The sequence below is a fragment of the Populus trichocarpa genome, chromosome 6 (genome assembly GCF_000002775.5).
Source record: "Populus trichocarpa isolate Nisqually-1 chromosome 6, P.trichocarpa_v4.1, whole genome shotgun sequence".
Classification (NCBI taxonomy): domain Eukaryota; kingdom Viridiplantae; phylum Streptophyta; class Magnoliopsida; order Malpighiales; family Salicaceae; genus Populus; species Populus trichocarpa.
In genome coordinates this window covers 4,525,469-4,545,061 of record NC_037290.2, presented here as the reverse complement: position 1 = coordinate 4,545,061, position 19,593 = coordinate 4,525,469, and the positions used below count along the sequence as shown (strand labels likewise).

General features: G+C 33.2%; 2 protein-coding genes, 2 long non-coding RNA genes and 3 other non-coding genes across 11 annotated transcripts; 5 read left to right on the top strand and 2 right to left on the bottom strand.

The window, feature by feature from the left end:
* The first annotated feature begins 468 nt into the window (after window positions 1-468).
* LOC127905470 (uncharacterized) lies at window positions 469-2,317 on the top strand. Of its 3 annotated transcripts, none has more exons than XR_008059489.1 (2): window positions 469-1,719; window positions 1,858-2,317. It is a non-coding gene; the product is annotated as an uncharacterized LOC127905470 (long non-coding RNA). The 3 variants fall into 3 exon arrangements; XR_008059491.1 differs by having other exon boundaries at window positions 469-1,735; XR_008059490.1 differs by having other exon boundaries at window positions 469-1,739.
* Window positions 748-822, top strand: LOC112328063 (small nucleolar RNA Z267). The gene has a single exon (XR_002982714.2). It is a non-coding gene; the product is annotated as a small nucleolar RNA Z267 (small nucleolar RNA).
* Window positions 929-1,023, top strand: LOC112328065 (small nucleolar RNA R44/J54/Z268 family). Its single transcript, XR_002982716.1, has one exon. It is a non-coding gene; the product is annotated as a small nucleolar RNA R44/J54/Z268 family (small nucleolar RNA).
* LOC112328064 (small nucleolar RNA R44/J54/Z268 family) lies at window positions 1,076-1,170 on the top strand. Its single transcript, XR_002982715.1, has one exon. It is a non-coding gene; the product is annotated as a small nucleolar RNA R44/J54/Z268 family (small nucleolar RNA).
* A 3,657-nt stretch (window positions 2,318-5,974) lies between the features above and the next one.
* Window positions 5,975-7,205, top strand: LOC112327832 (uncharacterized). Its single transcript, XR_002982221.2, has 2 exons — window positions 5,975-6,081; window positions 6,169-7,205. It is a non-coding gene; the product is annotated as an uncharacterized LOC112327832 (long non-coding RNA).
* A 205-nt stretch (window positions 7,206-7,410) lies between these two features.
* On the bottom strand, window positions 7,411-11,409 carry LOC18099911 (translocase of chloroplast 90, chloroplastic). Of its 2 annotated transcripts, none has more exons than XM_024604141.2 (3): window positions 11,103-11,409; window positions 10,890-11,030; window positions 7,411-10,037 (listed from the first exon to the last, which is right to left on the bottom strand). In XM_024604141.2, the coding sequence occupies exons 2-3, from the start codon at window positions 11,014-11,016 to the stop codon at window positions 7,786-7,788; spliced, it is 2,379 nt and encodes a 792-aa protein (XP_024459909.2). In that variant the 5' UTR covers window positions 11,017-11,030; window positions 11,103-11,409; the 3' UTR covers window positions 7,411-7,785. The 2 variants fall into 2 exon arrangements, with proteins under 2 accessions (XP_024459909.2, XP_024459910.2); XM_024604142.2 differs by having other exon boundaries at window positions 10,890-11,021.
* Window positions 11,410-14,699: 3,290 nt separating this feature from the next.
* Window positions 14,700-17,164, bottom strand: LOC18099910 (actin-related protein 2/3 complex subunit 3). Of its 2 annotated transcripts, XM_052453918.1 has the most exons (6): window positions 17,003-17,164; window positions 16,728-16,791; window positions 16,492-16,628; window positions 16,263-16,371; window positions 15,881-16,150; window positions 14,700-15,018 (listed from the first exon to the last, which is right to left on the bottom strand). In XM_052453918.1, the coding sequence occupies exons 3-6, from the start codon at window positions 16,495-16,497 to the stop codon at window positions 14,876-14,878; spliced, it is 528 nt and encodes a 175-aa protein (XP_052309878.1). In that variant the 5' UTR covers window positions 16,498-16,628; window positions 16,728-16,791; window positions 17,003-17,164; the 3' UTR covers window positions 14,700-14,875. The 2 variants fall into 2 exon arrangements, with proteins under 2 accessions (XP_052309878.1, XP_006381096.2); XM_006381034.3 differs by lacking the exon at window positions 16,492-16,628 and having other exon boundaries at window positions 17,003-17,163.
* Between the last annotated feature and the right edge of the window lie 2,429 nt (window positions 17,165-19,593).

Below are 19,593 nucleotides of genomic sequence, written 5' to 3'. Positions count from 1 at the left end.
TCTTTTTTTATTTAACATTATATTTGGTTAATGTTTATTTAAAAAATAAAAAAAATATTATTTAATTGAAAAAATTAGATGAAACATAAAATAAATTTATCTCTAGTGTAGTTTTTAGAGTGAAAGAGATATATTTATTTTATTTTTATTATTTTTTTCTTTTTTATTTCAAAAAAATAATCAAATACTATCTAAAAAATTCTCGAGTCTCTGAGAAATTATTCAATACTCTTATTCTTCTCATGTAAAAATAATTTTATTGACAATTTAATTTTAAGTGAGAAAGATGATTTCATTGAATTTAAAATTACTTGGGCTATAGCCCAAACCAGCAAGTTCAACGAGTAAAGGACTTTAAGCCCAGGTTTTGAAACACAAGAGAAGAGGAGAGGGTTCTCAAAAATAAGCCAGCCCGAGGCGGCATCGTATTATACCTATCTTCTCTTCTTTTCTTGTAATTAAAAAAAAAAAAAAAACACAAAACCAAACCCTAGCTTTCAATTTATCCCAAACACATTACTATAAATACCACCGCAACAATGAATCCTCCTCTATGGCCGTTTGTCGCAGCTATTAGGGTTTAGTGGAAATCTGCAGCGGCTCTCTCCGCTGTAGCCTCTTATTGCTTCCACTTTCTTTAGCTATCACCACCGCTTCCTCCTCCTTTTCCTCTTGTTCATCCTCCGTTTTCCAGGCCTCCTTCCGCAGTAATAGTGTTTTGGTCTGTGTAGAGTATAATTTCTTCTGCTATTGCCTATGATGGTATTAAATATACTCCGAGACTTATATATCTATGAAAAAAATTTTAACCTGAGGCATTTATTTAGGCACATTTATTTATTTCTTTTTTTTGCTTAATTTTTTTTTTTGTTGCATGTTATTATGAATTTAAATTCTTTTTTTTAAATGTAAGCTATGGCTAAAGTAAAAGGCAGGTGATGATAAAATAGACAGGGACATCAGTTACTCTCTTTTTAGGGAGGATGATGACCAAGTCTAAAATGGGAATCTCTCTGATGCCTTTTTTATAGCTTAAAAACTGTTCATTTATAAAAAAAAATTTGCATTTATAAATTGTGCAGATGATGATAGAACAGACAGGGACATCAGCCACTCCAATTGAAATTGGAGAATGTTGACTTGTCTAAATGGGAATCTCTCTGATGCACAAATCACTTTCTAGAAATCAATGTTTGATTTTAGCATTTCATGTGTTTGTGTTTGAATTTTGCTTTCTTTTATCGCTTTCATTGATGTCAGTGCACTTAATGGTATACAAAATTGACCTACTTTGCCTGTGATGCAATAGAATTTACGTATTATCAGATAAGAGTATCATGATGATATCTATCTTATTGTCACTACCTCTGAGGCAAAGTAATGACTATAAGTTGGATTTTTACTTAGTGTCACCTCGAGTTAATTCAGGGTCTCATTTGATTGGGTTCGTATAGATTAATTCCTTGTTTTTTGATTTTTGAGTGTTTGTGAGAGCAGAGTTGTTTACAAGTATAAGTTATATATTTTTGTGCCAATGGTGGATTTAAATATACCATGAGCTATTGCTATGAAAACAACCTAATCTGAGGCTTTTCTATTCTAAACACCATTTGTTTTGCAAAATGCTATCCCATCAGGTTCTGTGAGGACAGGATTGCTATGCCTCTGAGGCAGTGACAACAATGTATCTTTGCTGAATTTCCTGGTGACTTTTCCAAGGTTAAAGTTTTTCTCTGTGGGTATAGCTACTACTTTGTTCCAAATTCCAATCAAGTCTTTCTAGTTGCAGAAATCTGCTGTTGAAGTATAAATAATATTAGTTCCATAGTTTCACATTTTGGACGGTTTTTCCTTCAGTCTGCAGAAATTGAGATTGAACAGAGCGAAGATTCTTTCATGATGGAGTTGATTCGATGGAGATTTTATTAGTGAAACTACTGGCATCTTTGTAAAGGTTGTCTGAATGCCAATTGCTAATTGAAAGCAATTTCGCCACCCTGTTTGTATTCTCAGCAGATTTGTTAGGGCTTGGCCTGTTAACGAAGAGAACATAAAAAGATTGATTGCCCTTTCCCTACCGGACTGGACTCTTTTGATTGGTGCTGAGCTCGACCCAAACTCTTTCAAGTTCTAGCGTAGCCCAAATAGTTTCGACGGTGGACGCTCGCTAAAGCATGACGAAGGCAAAATTCAGAGAAGGGATTTGCAGCTCTAAGTTACAAATAAATAAAAAATGAACCAGTGATACAGTTAATTTATTAAATAATATTCTTTGGACCACAACAATTTATTTAAATCGAAGCTATTAGTTTCTTTATCTTAAGAGCTGAGTGCCATGACTACGTGGAGGGGTAATACAAGAGAGCAACCAGTTAATTTGGACCCATTATATATTTTTAAAAAAAAGTAGAAAAAAACAAAAAGGAAAACAGTTTCTGTACCCCCAACATGGTTCTGATGGCATGTTCGACTGCCTTGCTGATTACTTCTTTGCCGTTGGCATTTTCTCAAATTTTTTTTCTAAATCACGTGGTCAACTTACTTATCCGGGAGATCAAATTTGTTAAGTAGTGTCAATCAAGCTTAATTAATTAAGATTAGTATTCTGGAGAATGGCATGTAGTTTGCTATAAATAAATAGTTACCTATATATAAATATTTTTATTCGGGAGATCAAATTTCATTAACCTAGTCTTGAATTATAAAATAGAAGTGATTTTCTCTATCTTTTAGCCTCTCTCATTTTTTTTCCATTCATTTCATGAATAGAGTATAGATTTAGTCATATGGTGTAATATATATATATATATATATATATATATATATTACACCATGACTAAATTAGTTTTATATGTATATAAAACTAATTTCCTTTTTTTACACGAACCTGAACCTGCGACTGGTCGTTGAAGTAGTCATTTTCTCAGAAGCTCATTCGCATAGAATTTAATTCATCACGCGTCTCTCCAGAAATATATAAAGATTCAATCTTTCTCTAGAAACAAAACCAGGCACTGAAATGATGGAAGACACACCATCAAAAGAAGAGATTACACGAGTCCTTAAAGTCCTAGAAGCTCTAAAACAAGCTTCTCATGACTTGCAGACACACCCCGGTCCTAACTCGGCCGAATCCAACTCTCCTGCCCTTAAAGCTTTGTTAGAGCTCGAGACTGAATCAGATACAATTCTCTCTAAAGACCCCCTTCTCTCTACCCTCTCTGAACACCTTGCTAGCCTCAAATCCCTTTTCGACACTCTACAGAGAAGCTGTGGGCATGGACTTAGGAGTTTCTTGACTCGCCGGGTCTCGACTCAGTCTATATCCCGAGTTGCTGGGTCGATCGAGTCGGAGATTCAAGCTTGGATTGATCGCGAGAGTATAGACAGATTGATGAAAGGTTTGAAAGATCCGTTGCAAATTGAGGAGGACGAGTTGGTGGGTTTGTTGAGTCAGTTTGAGGACCGAGTTTTACAAGGGTTTAATCGTGAGTTGCAAGACCTGGTGCTTAAATCAAAGATTTTTTGTTTACTTGAGAGAATTTCATGTGATCCCAGTTGCTCAAGAAAGGTAAGAGAACAGTGTGCTTTCGTTGTTTCAGCTTTGATTAGATTCAACAAGGATGTCTTCGTTGGTCAAGTGTTGATGGGTCGCTTGATTCACGGTGTTGTCTCAATGGCTTCTTGGAAATCAATGAAGGTACTTTGTTCACTAATTAAGTCAATAAAATCACCACTTGTTGACGAGATTGAGTCTAATGGTGAGATTCCAAAAATCATTAGTTTCTTGGACTATAAAGACTTGCATTTGAGAGTTGTAACAATGGATTGCATTCTTGAAATTGGCTATTTCGGCCGAAAAGAGGCGATCGAAGCTATGCTTAGAGAAGCGTTGATAAAGAAGCTAGTGGAGCTGCAAAGATCAAAACTTGGTGGGGATTTGATTGACATCGGAATGTTTGATGACGAGAAAGAGAGAGGTAAGGGAGAGACGAGGTTCTTAGAGAATCACCCATTTGCAAGCTGTGTGGCAAGATTTGCAGTTCAATTAGAGGTCGGAGAAGGGTTAAGGCAGAGAGAGAGGAGGGCATTCAAGCAAGAGATATTGAAGACAGTAAGGAATGCTTGTGTTTCTAATGCCGAGGCTGCTACTATTGTAGCAGAAGTTCTTTGGGGATCTTCACCTTGATATTGTGTAATTAACAAATTTGGATTAGCAGGAAGTTGGAAAGGTAATTGCCTTTGATCTGGTTTAGTGATTTGTTAGGCTTTTCTTTTGTTTCGTGTCCATGTATGAATTGATCAATGATGTAAAGGAATTGCTGAATAAATTGTTGGAATGTTGGATTCATTGATCAAACTTTGTTTCAAATCTTTTCCTTTATTTATATCATTTTATTTTACTTTCTGAGAAATAATATTGTTTGAGTGGAAAGTTTAACATTCAACTTGTAATGGTTTGAGAGAGATGTGAGGAATCTGAGGGGATTTTGGATCAAGCAACCTTGTTATTCCATAGTTTGGGGAGATGACATGGATGAATGAATACTTCAAAATTTAGGCTCTTTTAGGCCTTGGAGGGGCATCCTTGCTTCTTGGCATATGCTGCTGGGCTTAAAAGAATCTAATTTATGTTCTTCCATTGTTGAACACACTTGAGACAAAAAGTAATGTGACCCTCTTTAAGAAATGACTTATTTTATATTTATTTATTTATTATAATATAATTATTTGTAGATCAAAGTTTGTAAATTTATTAGATTAGTGAATAAAAATGTTTAGTTTATTAAGTCATGTTATGCATAAAAATATCTTAAAGAAAAACCTATAATTCATCCAAGTTTAAATTCATAAGCATGTAAAATAATAATTCATGACAAACATGTTTTCAACACATATATAATAATAAAATACTAAACATAAATCCAGACTTATAATTTATATTAATTCAAAGTCCTAGCATGTATATTAATAATAAAAATATATATTTAAAATAATGATATTTTTGTTGTTAATGATAAATCATCTGTCTTTAAAACTTTATTACTTATCATTTTAGCAATTAGAATATTTGCAATCAATAAATTATTTCATTAATAAATTCGAGTAAAATAAAAATATATTTAGTAAATAAATGAGAACTTGCAATTTCAATAGATATTAGAATGAGATTGAAAATATTTAGTCAAAAATTGATGTAATAAAACATATCATATTCTATAATCTTCAAATTATAAACTAAGAAAATAATTTTATATCCACTTCATCTTCTAATAATCATCAAAGTATCTCCTTAACCTATAGTTGAAATATTTTTCTTAATTAAGCTAACAATATTATGCATTGATATTAAATAAAATGTGTAAGTTATTACGTATACGCCAATTCAATAATTTTCTTATATATATATATATAAAGTACAGACACATGTTTATATACTTCTCACACTTTCTTCAAGATCGATGGTGCACAATTAAAAAAAGAGAGCACGTGGTTTAGGCCATGGTCCAAATGGCATGGCCACTAACCACCCTACACCGCGCGTGGTCACCACCCCCACGACAGTTTCGATGATATGGTTTAAAACTATCTGACTTTTTTAATGTCATTGCGTGGTCACCGACTCACCACCCCACCCCACGAGTTGACCATTTAATTTTTAATACTGAAAAATATTATAATACAAAATAGAAAAATAAAATAAACTAAAATAATATTTATTTTTCTGAACACCTCCTCCGGCCCTAAAATCATATTGTATTAATCCAAATCTTTTTAGGAGAATTAAAAACAGAAATCCATGGGAGTGTATAAAAAAATAAAAACAATAATATTTTTTTTTTTACACGTGGATCAGTGAAACTCAACTAAATAGTAAATACAGGCTCTTTTTAATTCTCACAAAAATTGTAACTTATTGCAGTATTTATAAATATATATATATATATATGACTTATGCTTAGGATTAATATTTTCGAAACAATTTTTGAAAACTGAAAAGAAGAGACTTTCATTTTCCAAGAACTTGGGTGCTTCTGATCTGTTGCTTTCAAGACAAAAACCTGATTCTGAGAACAACAGGTCTGTAATTTTTGTTTTGTTTCGTGCTATTCTTTTTCTTTCTAGATAGAATCAGATTCATGTGCGAATGCACTGATAAATGAACAGGTTAAACAACTAATGGAGCCCAGAAAGTTGAACATCAGTGATACACACCGAGCTAGATTCTTCGATGCTTATACTGTCAAATCCAACTACTGGTAAAAAGAATTTCTTGTTGCAAGAGAAAACAGAACCTCTAATACTAGAAACACATGCTAAAGTGCCAAACCCCTCTATTGTCATCATCGTATTGTGGCCAGGCTATGCCCTAAAGCAGCAAATTCGTTGGCATTTGGACAAGACTACATCCCTTGGATGCATAAAAGTTGGGAATTGTCCACCACCATCTTATAGAACTCAATAGGCATCATGGCTACACAATAATTTCACAGGATACATGATTGTTATTATCATAATGTCTACTGTCTACTCTATTTAATGCCAGTCATCACATTCCCAGTACCAATTTGAAAAAAACAAAGGACAATTATACTTGTATTTCTTGAAAACTTCTGTATATCTTCTTGTGGGGCTTGGAAGTATGGGTGATAGAACGAAATTGCAGAGGAAGATGTTTGCTGGTGAGCTGATAGATATGGTTAATCCTAATGGTCATTCAAGACCCTCTGGAAGTCATTTTTTTGCCGACATGGGGTCCCTGTATTCCATTATTATGACTGTTAGGAAATCGGAATTGAGGCAAAAGAAGGAAGGCAAGGGGAAACCACCTTGACATGTGGCTTGATTGGCAGTCAAAGTTGGCTTGCATTCAAGAGAGACTGATGCAGTCGAATATTACTCGACATTTGGATTGGTTGGACTGGGAAAATTGAAGCGGATACCCTCACTATCTGCAGATTGGATACAACTGAAGAGCATACTGGTGTCCGTCTCTCGTTTCCGAGGAAAAAATTCGGCACACTTAACAACGAAAGGCCTAACTTGTGGTCAGTTTTTAGTGGACCAGGTTTTAGGTTATGGTCGGGATTTGAGTTCTTTCTGGAAAAGGCGTGAGCGCAGTCAATTGATCAATCATTGCAATAAATGGAGAAACATGAATGGATAGTCACTAAACATAGTTCACTAACAATTTGAAGACACTATGATGTTTCTAACGCGGTCTAAAAAAAATTAAATTTTTTTTTGTTAAAATTTAATATAATTTATACATTTTGGATCGTTTTAATGTATTGGTATCAAAAATAATTTTTAAAAAATAAAAAAACATCATTCATATACATTTCAATATAAAAAATTATTTGAAAAACAACCGCTACCACAATACCAAACACCCTACCAAGCACCCTCTAAAAAACTTAGACCATCATAAAGGTTTCATTCTCTGGATCGAAGTATAAATTCTCATATTCCAATTTCCTGTACAAAAATAACAACGATTTATTTGTTACAAGGCTCTCAGCCCAAGGCTGGCGGGCCAGTTGTATGCTTTCAAGTAAAATAGAAAAACAAAATATCGCTACCTATCCTCCTTCAAAGATGCATCGGAAAATTGCAGCGCAGGAAAAAGAAGAAGAAAAGGACAGCCTCTGCAAAACTTAGCTCTTCATCTTTTTCTTCACGTGGAAGGCCGATTTGCATCCCAGCTAAGTAAATAAATAGCTTTCTAACAATGGTTCCGTCCTTGAACAAAGAAAATCATGCTCAATCGAGGACAGCAAAGACTCATCCCATCTCCAATACTTCCCTGCTTTTGTTTTCAGTCATTTTCTTATGCAAAATGGCCTTGAAAATTGAGAAAACAGAAACGAGAGCAATTTCAATGTGCTCAGAGCTGCTAATCTTTATATTAACTTGTCCCATGTTCTGGCTATTCAGATTGGCATTAACAGCCATTCTCATGCCTCTGACAGGTCTAAATTCAGACTGAAACCCTCCGCCCAGCACCATCTCCTTCTTAAAGGAGAGAGCTGACATAGACAGACTGATTCTATCATCCCTCACAGGGTAGTCCCCCCCTCTTAATGTGGCCTCAAGACTTCCACCATATGCCACTTGTTCAGAGCACCTCATTTGGCCAGCATTCACTACAAACTTGAGTTGCTTCCCAACTAACATGGTATCTTCAAGCTTGGTACCAACATAGTACTTGTTCCCAAAGGATGTCAAGGAAACCCCACATTCAGTTACATTTTGCTTCAGATTCTTCAGCTTTGTGTTGCTATGAACTGTATAGATCGTACCTTTTCCAGAAGACTGAACATCAAGACCTACAGAATAAGTTCGGCCCCTAGGATCTGCATAAGCTGCAGCGCACTCAGACTGAATACTGAAATCCTGCTTGTCCTTGCTCATCTGTCCAGTGATTGAGGCATGGACATTCTTTCTTATTTCTATAGCTGTCTCCATGTTTACACCATCAAAGCCCACATCATGATCCCATCCTTGAGGATCAAGAACAGGTCTCACAAGCCACTGGTCACTAGTGACAAGGCATCGATACCTGTGTATGGTGCAATCTGAGTCAAAACTTGGAGGGACCGCCATATCTGGCAACAAAACAGCCTCTGGAGATGCCTGCTGGGGATCAGAATTACTGTCCTCTCCAAAATTTTCCTCTCCAGAAAGCTTCCTCTCCCTTCGCCTCCGAGACTCATCTTTTAACTGTTTTTTCAAATATAGTGTTTCTCGATAATCCAGCTCGTCAAGGTAGTCTTTTTTCAGTGATTTAGTCAACTTTTCAAACTGAGATTTTGTCATGATTCGGATTGGAGGTAGTTGATCATAGTCATCTTCCTCATCTGCATCTGAAAGTAAAATCTCATCAACTTCTGGTTCTGATTCACTCGGGCATGGTGTAGAACGATGCTTTAGAAAAGATGAGAGAAGATGGGGCAGAGAAGGCACCCGGGGGGTAATCAATGGTCCCAATTCAATGCCGCCTTCAAATTCCAAGAGGGTATTAGCATCACCAAGAACTTTGGTGCATATGCAGAATAATAAGAAATGAGATTTCCATACTTGTCCATTGGGAAGAACGCTTTCCCCCATTAAGTTCTTTTTACAGTGAGGATTGTTCTCCACTAAAACTACTGGATTTTCAAGTTTTGAGTCAGATACTGCCTGATTTATATAATGTTGCATCAAACCTGTGCATTGAGTCACATATGATTCATAGCTAATAGGATATCCAGTAGGTCCTTCAGGAGTTGAAGAACCATGAGTCATCACAAGGATGGTGTTAAACCAAACAGCATTGCCAAAGACTTCGGTCATAAGCTTCAGAAGGGGGAAGTCACAGTAACCCATGTTGATGAGGTCAAGGCGTTCAAAGAATAGAACAATGTCTGGTGGTGATTTTCTTATGAATCTCCGAACAGAAAGCATAATCTTCCTATTTCTTCTCAAATTACTTGTAGATGAAGGTAAAAAACCAGGTGTGTCAATAAATGTTACTTTGACCCCATTGATAGACCCCACAACCTCTTTGATGTGTTCAGTGGCTGGTCGAAATGCATCAGTCGGAGCCTTTGGTTGATCAAATACAGAATTTATAGTTGCACTCTTTCCAACACCTGTTTTACCCAACACAAGTATTCTAAGAGAGAAGTTCAATTCAGGTGTACCAGATGCCTCTTGTTCTGCTGCTACAGTTCTAGCTCCATCAGCTTTAACCCTTTTCAAGTTTGATTCCCCTGCTCGTATTGCAGCTGCTAGGTGCAATCTATGTAAAACCTTCGCCACCAGAAGATTGTCATGTGACCGCCCAAACCTTAGAAGAAGACGGAAGAAGTTAATTCGAAGATCCTCAATCTTGGTCAATGAATCAGCTTTCTTTACCTCAACCTCATGATTAGGTTGGTAAGAATCTGCAGCCACTTGCTCCAGAGATTGAGGAGACCCAGTTTCCTGATTACAGTTAGACGAGCATGAAGTATCAGAAGTTGGTGATGAAGACTCTAACTGGGCCATGTGAGCTGCAAATAATAACAAGCAAATAAACTCTCGCTGAATGCAAAAATCAACAGTGTTAAAGTCAGATGGCAAACATAAAACAATTTCAAACTCAGATAAAAACTCAGCTCCCAGCATTAAAACAATTTTTTCTCCTTGTCAGCATATGGTCATGACAATTACTGTTCATACTCCATGTAGAAAATGCCCATTATACATGTCATACTCAAAAGTATAAAAAAGTAAAACTCTACCAAAATGTTTTCAAGCTAGTATGGAGCAAGATGGCTTATTACTTCACACTAAATCACTGCAGTAACTAAAACCAAACGTTCCAGAAGATTCTTAACAATTTACCATCTCTGCACTAACAATTAAAACAGGCAGTGCAATTCATGATCCTTGAATCATTGATCCCCAAACCAAGCCCAATTTAATTCAAATCCATGGGACCAGAATCCAATAACCAAAAGTTAGTTGCTTTGATTGGTAGAGCTATAAACAACCCCATCCCCGACCCCTAAACAAAGAAACACCTCATTCTCTCTAAAAATTTTTACAAAGGTAATTAGCATGTGGGGCCAAACAAACATCACGAGCAATTCTCATTTCCGCAAGGAAACTCATGTCACTGGATTCCCCAACACAACTACCAAAAATATCTAATATCACAAAGTAATTCTCTCATTTCAGCAAGAAAACTCATTGTTCCAGTACCTAACTGAGAAAACCATTTCTCCATTAAGCAAAACATCCTCCGAAGAACAGTAATTATCCAATTAAATGCTAACTGAAACACATATAAAGAAAGACAAAACTATGACCAAGAAAACAACGAATTTCACAGCAAGAGTGGAAGGAGCAAAAATAAGCACCTGGGTCATCAGATTCTTCATTAACAGGCTCCTCGCTAAAGAAACTGCCACTGCCTGACAAAGGTCCAGTTGAAGCCAAAGACTTGGACAATAACTGACCAAAAACCCAATCTCTAATACCCTTCATTCTACCTGCAAGAACTAAAAAAGATGGCATCTTTCGTAAACAATAAAACCAAACAATCAAAAACCTGAAATAAGTAAGAGATTTACCCAAATCAGTCCAAAGTGATAAACAAAAGTTGTTGAGCCCTAATACAAAACTGAAAGAACAAGAAAAAGAGAGAGTGCCCAATAAAAATCAGACAACTAGGTTTTGAAATTCCGTGTCTAAATCAAAACCCCAGTTGGAATCAGCTAAGAAAGGTGTGTGCTTTTCTTGGATTTGGTGATGACGAGAAAGTGGGAAGGAGAGGTGAGAGACTGAGAGAGAGAGAGGGATTGTAGATAAGACAGAGATCATTAACACACAGAACACGGACACAAACAACGCCCTGTTTTTTCTTGTTGTGATTTTGTGAATAAAGAATCGAAAGAAAACAAGAAATTATTATTATTATTAATTTATTATACAAAACTCTAAAAAGTTAGGGGAAATATTGTTGCCCATAGCCCCTCTCAATTCACTGATTTTTTTTGTTCTAATTTTTTTTACCTTTAAATTGCTAATTTAGATTAATTTATTAGGAAAGATTAGATTAAAATATGGAAGATTAAAGTGAAAAAAATTAAAAGTAATGAGTGGTTTTAAAGTGAAATATTCATTGTAATTCCCAAACTTTATTATAAATCTTTGGCCCCTTTTTTTAAAAAAATTTAAGAACAGAGTCCTTCAATTTTTTTTATTTTTTTTTATATGAAAAAAAAGAAAGTGGTTTGCTTTCATCGGCAAATAAAAAAAATCATCATTTATACCAATTTCAGTCATAAAAAACAATAATTTTAATGTTAATGGATTTCTTTCAATGAAAAGAATTTATCTTAGATGTTTTTCCCCTTGAACTTACCTAATACTGTGGATATGAGCCCAAAAATAATTTTGATTTCGGGTTGATAATGGATTTTCAAGCTAATTTTTGGATTGTTTGAAACCATGAATATATTTTACATGGGTTTTCAGGCTAATTTTAATATTTGAAACCATGAATTTATCTTAGGTTTTTTTTTTTTTTTGTCTAAAACATTATAATCTGACTTTCCAACGATCTTTAGGTAGGGCGAACGAAGTGTCACTTTCCTTTTTAAAAAAGTAAAATAAAGGGTGGACGGGTCATCTGCTCCATAAAATTTTTTTTTAAAAATAAGGTTCAAGAACATTGGCTGCACAATTCTTAACCAATCAAAGATATCTAGCCAAACTCATTGTCTGGGTCATGGACTCAATTGATCTAAACAAATTTTTTTATTTGAAATGAATACCTATAAAATTGAGAATCAATAAAATATCAAAAAAATTAAAAGAGAAAAAAATATCAAACCAAAACAAATTACATTGCCCAATTAGTAACCAACAAAATATTAAATAAAAAAATTAAATAAAAAAATTATTAAAAATCTATTTGTAATGGGTAGAATCTAGAGGAGAAAGGCTCATGCGCTCAAGCTTGGTTGGGCTAGAGCATATAAGCCATAAGAAAAAGACTTGTATGTGCAGGTCTTCTTCATAATTTTTTATGTTATATAAATAGTATTTAATTTATTTAATTAAATTCAAATATAAATTTTATAATTTGTTAATTAAGATTTTTTTATGTTAAAGAACATGTAAAAAATAATATTATATTAAAAAAATATCTAACCCGTAGCAAAAGACGGGTAGATGGCTAGTTATTATTCGATTTCATGTGAGAAAATTTTTAGCGTATTGGCTTCTGCTTTTATTTTTGTAGGACCAGATCTTGGGCTGTGTTGGAAAGTCAGGTCCAGTTTCGTCCTTCTAACTTGGCCATTTTGCCACTTTTCAAAAAATAGGAACCTTAAACCCATGCACTATTTATAATTTATATGGAACAAGAGAAATTATTATTAGATGCTTTGGGGGTTAATTATCCATGCACTACAAGCACTTGATTAATCAAGTTCTCTCTCTCTCTCTCTCTCTTTTTTTTTTTTTTTTTATCAATTCAAGCATCGATTGAATTCCTATGTTTGATCAATTTGTTTAACGTCAGTCTTTCATTAGTAATTTTGTTTATTAAACGAAGTGTGTCTTTGACTTCGTTAACCTCATTACTTTTTTATTATTATTATTATTATAAAAAATGAAAAATAAAAAAAATAAAGAAAACTTGTAAAAAATTATAAATTTTATAATTTCAATAAATGTCTTTTGTAATAAAAAATAAAAACTAATTAGATCAACGAAATTAAACAACACATGTCGCTTGATTATGTAATTTACTTAACACTGTCAACAAAAACTTAAATAAATAACTCACATTAAACAAATCGATTCAGTATAGAGATACAATTAATACTTAAATCGGTATAAGGATGTGATTAATCAATTGCTTGTGCTATATACGAGAACATTATATGTGATTTGTTGTTGGTTAGATTAATTTTTTATATATAAAAAAATATTTAAGTATTGTTAGTATGTTTTTTTAGTAAAAAAATAATAATATGGGAATTGATCTAATATAACCTGATTGACTTGATAAATTCAAATATAACTCAAATGATCGATAAAAATATAGTTTGATTTAAAAAAATCATGACAATATTCTTTTTTAAATATTGAAATAACAAAATATTAGATTGACTTAGATTAACCTGTCAAATCTGTTATTCAGGGTGTTTAAAGCAAATTAAACACAAATTATGAAACATGAATCGTAATTAACTTAATGTTGAAGGGTGAAATTAAAAAAAAAATCAATTAAAAAAGAACACAAAAAACCATTTGAGTCAACCTGAGTCAACCGAACAAACCGATGACCTAAGTCATGAGATTATCACCATTAATCTCCAATTAATCAAGTATCTAAAGATGAATATAACATCGAATGATGAATTTTCACCATTATTATTATAATAATTACTATTATCATCGTTATTATTATCATTACTAATATTGTCACTATCATTATATTTACTACCATTATTATTATTATCAATAAGTAATATCATAATTGTTATTAATATATTATCGTGATCATTATCATTATTACTATGTTATCATCATTGTTATTATTATTATTATAATTATTATCACCTTCATTATAACTAATTATTAGTTATCAATGAAATAACTAATATTATTTTCAAAACCGGTTAAGCTTTGAGTATATAGCACTTCTCAAATTATGCTATTTTTATTTGCTAATTTATTGTAATAATTGCCTAATCTATCCGGATTCTCAAGTGTCTTTTAGAGAAATTCAAAGACACTGGCCTTGAAACATAAACACCTTATCAGCTTTTGCCAAATTGAGGTGTCTCGTCATCTTGCTAGTTTGCATCTTTTTGCATGTTTCAAGAGGAGAAATCTACCACATTTGGATTGATTTCTTCTTCTTTCATTGAAGATGCCTCGAGTGGAGCAAAATTATCTTTAATTGCGAGAAACCAGTTGTTCATGGTTAAAATATAATTTTTCAATATTCAATCATCAGAAAATCAATTGTATAAAACATTATGGCTTCCTGCTGATGAAGAACTAGAAAAGCTGAGTTACGAGAAACCAATTATGGAAATGATGCGAGCATGAGATGCAAAAGTGTAGCAATCATGCCGCATATCCCTCATCTTTACCATGCCTATTATTAACATTCCCCTCTCTTCCTTTCAGAAAATGAAGGCAGTACGAATAGAAACTTCAACTTCATTTTACAAATATACTGTAATATCAGTCATTAGCACCAAAACATGTCTGCCGGTTTTGAAGGCATTGTCATTCATATTTAGCTTGGTAACAAAGAATATTCACAACTTGTTATAAGGCTTCTACTCGTCACCTTAGGTTGAATATATAAACAAAATATTCAAAGAGCAATGATATTCATGAATTTCCTCTTGGCAAATGCCAACCACCATTTGTTTGGAGTCCCATTGGGTCTATATGCGACACTCAGTAATCTCCCACTTGTTTCCTCCCTTGTCTGTTTAAGATACTTTCTGAAGAGCTCTGCATTTTAAGAATTCAAAAGTATAAATAAGAAAAAAAATTGGAATAAAAATAGCAGAGTAGTCACAATCATACTGCAAACAAACCAACATTCAAAACCGAAGAGCTTAAAAGTCCAAGATTTCAGAATTTTGGCTCAAATCAAAAATTCTGTAGAACAGTTAATACAGTGAGCCGTAATGGAGAACTTGCAGCCAACTGAAACTATTATTGAATTTTATTTACTATGCAGTGTCTCAATTCAAAAACTTATATAGCTAAAGCCATTGGAATAATACAATATCACCAGGCTCAAGGATATTAAACTGCCCTAATGATATAGTATTGAAATGGCAAAGAACTATGAGAGTAAAATGACAAAGTCTCCATGGTTTGAAATGTGAATAACAAAGTCTGTCACACAAAATTTTCATCAGCAGAACAGTAGCGAGGAACAAGAGTAAAAGGCGGTAATGCCCATGTCTTATTGATAGCTAAACAGAAACAAAATTGATTTCATGATCCCTATAATCCAGTCACAAACTGAGACGAGAAGTTAATTCAGATTACTAGCAGGGTTACAGCAATCTGCTAGATAAACATCAGCCTGCAATCAAGCATCGATGCATTACTCCTCAGACTTGTAAGTCTAGAGGTTGAACATAATGCAGTTTGAAGAGACTGCTAGTGCATTTCAATGCTTCATTGATATAATTATAATACAGCATGCAAATAAATTTGCTCATGGATCATTTAGGTTATCTAAAACTTGGTTCGTAATTCATATAGTTTTACAAATCTGACCAAGTAAACTTGCTCCTAACATGACATCTGTTACACAAATTTAACTCCAGGAAAAAAAAAACATAAAAAGGAAGTTTACCTGCTTCCTTCTGAGATTGAGGATCCGCAAAAAGACCCGGGAAAGGAAAACCAGACTCTCCAGGCACAGAAACCTTCTCCAAACCCAAGTTAATTATTGCCTTGGTACCTTCAGCCAAAGTTCTACAACCCTCAAGCCTCTTCAAAGCCACATTGATGTAGAACGTTAAGTAAATAAGGAGCTTATCTGCTGGGCTCTGAATATTAAATTTTCTAAAGAAAACATTGGCACGAAAAAACGTGATTGCTTCATCAACTATATCAGTTCTATCTGCATAAAACACATCCCAGTTTCCACACAATCAAGACCAGAAAAAAAAACCATCTAACAGTCATTCAATCATCGAAACAAATTATAATGCATGTGTTTATAACTTTATAACCTTGATCCGAAACTGGAGCAGGACCCTTTATATGACTTTTCAACGGAAGCAAAGGACAGCCACAAGCTTTTTTCACTCCCTCCTCATCCACGAAACTAGAGTGATGAACCTAAGCATGAAAAACCATCTTTCAAACTTCATCAATAAACAGAAACTCAATTCACATTTGGTTATTAAATATAAATACACGAAATAAATAGAGCAAGAAAAATTCTAAGAACGCGGATACCTTCATTAGTTTCAAAGCAAGCCCAATTATGATGACAACCAAGTTTTTCCCATTAAATGACTAAAGCCACAACCTTTACCATATCTACTCTTTTGATTTTAACTAAACCTGCCTCTACCCCAATAGTACAAATAAATCTGACATATCCAATCGACAATTTATATCAATTTTTGAAAGTAAAAATACAAAGATGAAAAGTAATGAGGAAACAAGATTTCCAGATTCCATCCACATACCATTTTCAATCCCAAAGCTCAAACATTCAAACTTTTGCAGTATTTCAGTCAAATAAGAGTATCCCTAAAAACAATTAGAAGCAAGATATTAAATTTACAAATTTTGAGAGCTGAATTGATGCATTAGAGAGTGCTCAAATGGTAAATTATTGTAGAGACTCGGATATAAAAACAACCCTGTTTTCACTGGAAATGAAAACGTAAGGAGAAAAAAAAAAGTCCCATGATTTAAAATCTTAAGAAAAGTAAAGGTAAGATAGAAGTAATAAAATTACCTGAAAATTTTCAGTCTCGCAGGAGTACGTTGTCGGAGTTTGATTGACGTAGCTGTTGGCCTTCGATCTGCAGTTTTAAGCAAACGAGGAGATCAAAACGCGCTGTCGTTTTTGTTTTTTCTTTATTGCGTGGGCTGTCGTTTCTGCTCGGACTCCAAATGAGCGTTTTGAATCCCTTTTGGGAAAGCGTTTAAAAGATATCTTCTAAAATTTTGAGTTTTTTTTATGTTTTTTAATTTTTTATGAGTTAATGTTAAAAATAAATTTTAAAAAATAAAAAATATTATTTTAATATATTTTTCTAAAATTGTTTTTTGAAAAACAATGTAATTGCACTTTTAAACTCTCTTTAAAAATGGGTTTTCTGCTTTCTTTCCTCTCTCTTTTTTTTTCTTTTTTTTTTCAAGTAAAAAGAAAATATCATGCATGTATTATTTATTTATTTTGTCTAAAAGTCTGAGAATTTATCTTGATTATTGATTCAGCCACGTAGAATTATATATAATTTCTTTTAGAAAATGCTTGGCAGCAAGGTTGTTAAAATCGCGTTTTAACTCGTAAAATCGTACGATTTTACGAGTCAAAACATGCTTTACGTGTTGAATCGCTTGAAAAAATTAAAAATGGGTGAAATCAGCTTGAATCGGGGTGAAATCGCAAAAATCAGATGAAATCAAACAAAATCGCGATTTCAGGACCGATTTTGCGATTGTGCCAAAATGATGCGCTTATTTATTTTAAACAAAGTTATTAAACTTAATAAAATTTATCATTTTAATCACTAGTTTGACAAGCCAATCTAAATTTAGCGAGACTAATATAATATCTAACCATCTTAATTATTTTCAAGAAATGATATCATTTAAAAAAAATTAAAATTAAATCATGTTTTATTATTTATTTATTTACCTGTCAAATCAACCAAATAATATTAAAAAAATCCATTTTCTCCCAGGGGCCAGGGCCAACGTATGAACACATTCTTTTCAGAAAATCGAGCAAAAGAATATTAAAGACACTGTCATCACTATTTATTATCATCATTCCACCGCTATCATCACTATTTATTTTATTATCATCATTATCAATATTACCATTATCATAATAATAATCATTAAAACTCTTAATTATTATCCATCACATATTAATTTAATTTTTTTCTAAATTTTCAACAAAACTCTTAAATAACTAAAATTAATTAGGATCCTGATTATTTATTATTTCTTTAATTAAAAATTATTCAACCTAAATTAATATCTTTTAATTATTATTATTTTCACATAAAATTAACTTTTCCTAAATTCTGAACTCAACTGTAAAATTGATAACATCATTTTTTAAATTTCAAAACGCTTAAATTATAAAAATCACTATTAATCTTGTCAAGTGACAAATTAAATCTATTTTTCTCAAATCCTAAATAAACTCTAAAATACAAGTTATATATTAATACAATAAAACTATTATTCTTAAATTTATATACAAATTATAAATTCTACAAATAAATTTTAATAAATTGACTTTAAATAAAAACAAGTATAGTGGACGGGTTTTGTGAAGCTCGATAAAAAACAATAGAATTAGCAGGGTTTCCCTGCCTAAGTATCATGGGTTCAAGCCTCAGCGTGCATGTATGTTACTCCTGCGGTGCTTTACCTGTTTACTGGGTTTGCAGGGTGTTCAGTGGGTCCGGAGATTAATCATGGTACGTACAAGCTGGTCCAAATACTCCGGGTTATCAAAAAAAAAATATACTAGAGGGGTTTTGCGAAGCTCGATAAAAAACAATAGAATTAGAGGAGGGAGATTGCAATATTTATCAATAAACAGTGACATAAAATAATATTTTCCCTCTGTGTTTCCATTATTTTTATTTTTCTAATTTTCTGTCAGTGTACTGCTGATGTATGCGTTGCACTGAAATTTGAATGATGAAAAGTCGAGTCGTCCAAACAGCAATAATTTAAGAGTGGTGGTGATGATGATTTGTCATCGATATCACAATCATTTTCAAATCCAATTATTTGCCTTCTGGTGTTTCCTAATGAATAATGTCTGGTGCCCTAATTAGATATTTGTCACTGTTTGCCCGATGAACACCTTGTCTGACCATGAAATTTATTTCAAGATTTTAATGAAGTATGAAACAGACACATCTGGGATATTACTTGTTCATTCATGATTCTCTGGAATTATGTCCCTGCACCCATAGTTGAACCCTATAAAACCCAATTTAGCTAGTTGTATATTGGGTGCATAAATTTATTATATTGTTTTGGAAAAACATAAAAAGTCAAACCATGTATCATTCGAATCAAATCGATCGATTCAGTTTGAGCGGATCAACTCTCACCTGATTTGACACGAAACTCAACCCATACTAAATCCTAGATAGACGAGTCACCATGTTAACTAATCAAGTCAGGTTTAATATTATTGGTTGAATCTAGCTCGATCTGACGGGTTAACCTAAAAAACCTGAAATCTAGAGCTTGATATAATTAAGGTTTTAAATGAGCTAGAGAAGATATTAAACTTGCAAAATTCAGTTGACTTGATAAGATTTTTTAACCCATCGGACCGATCTAAAC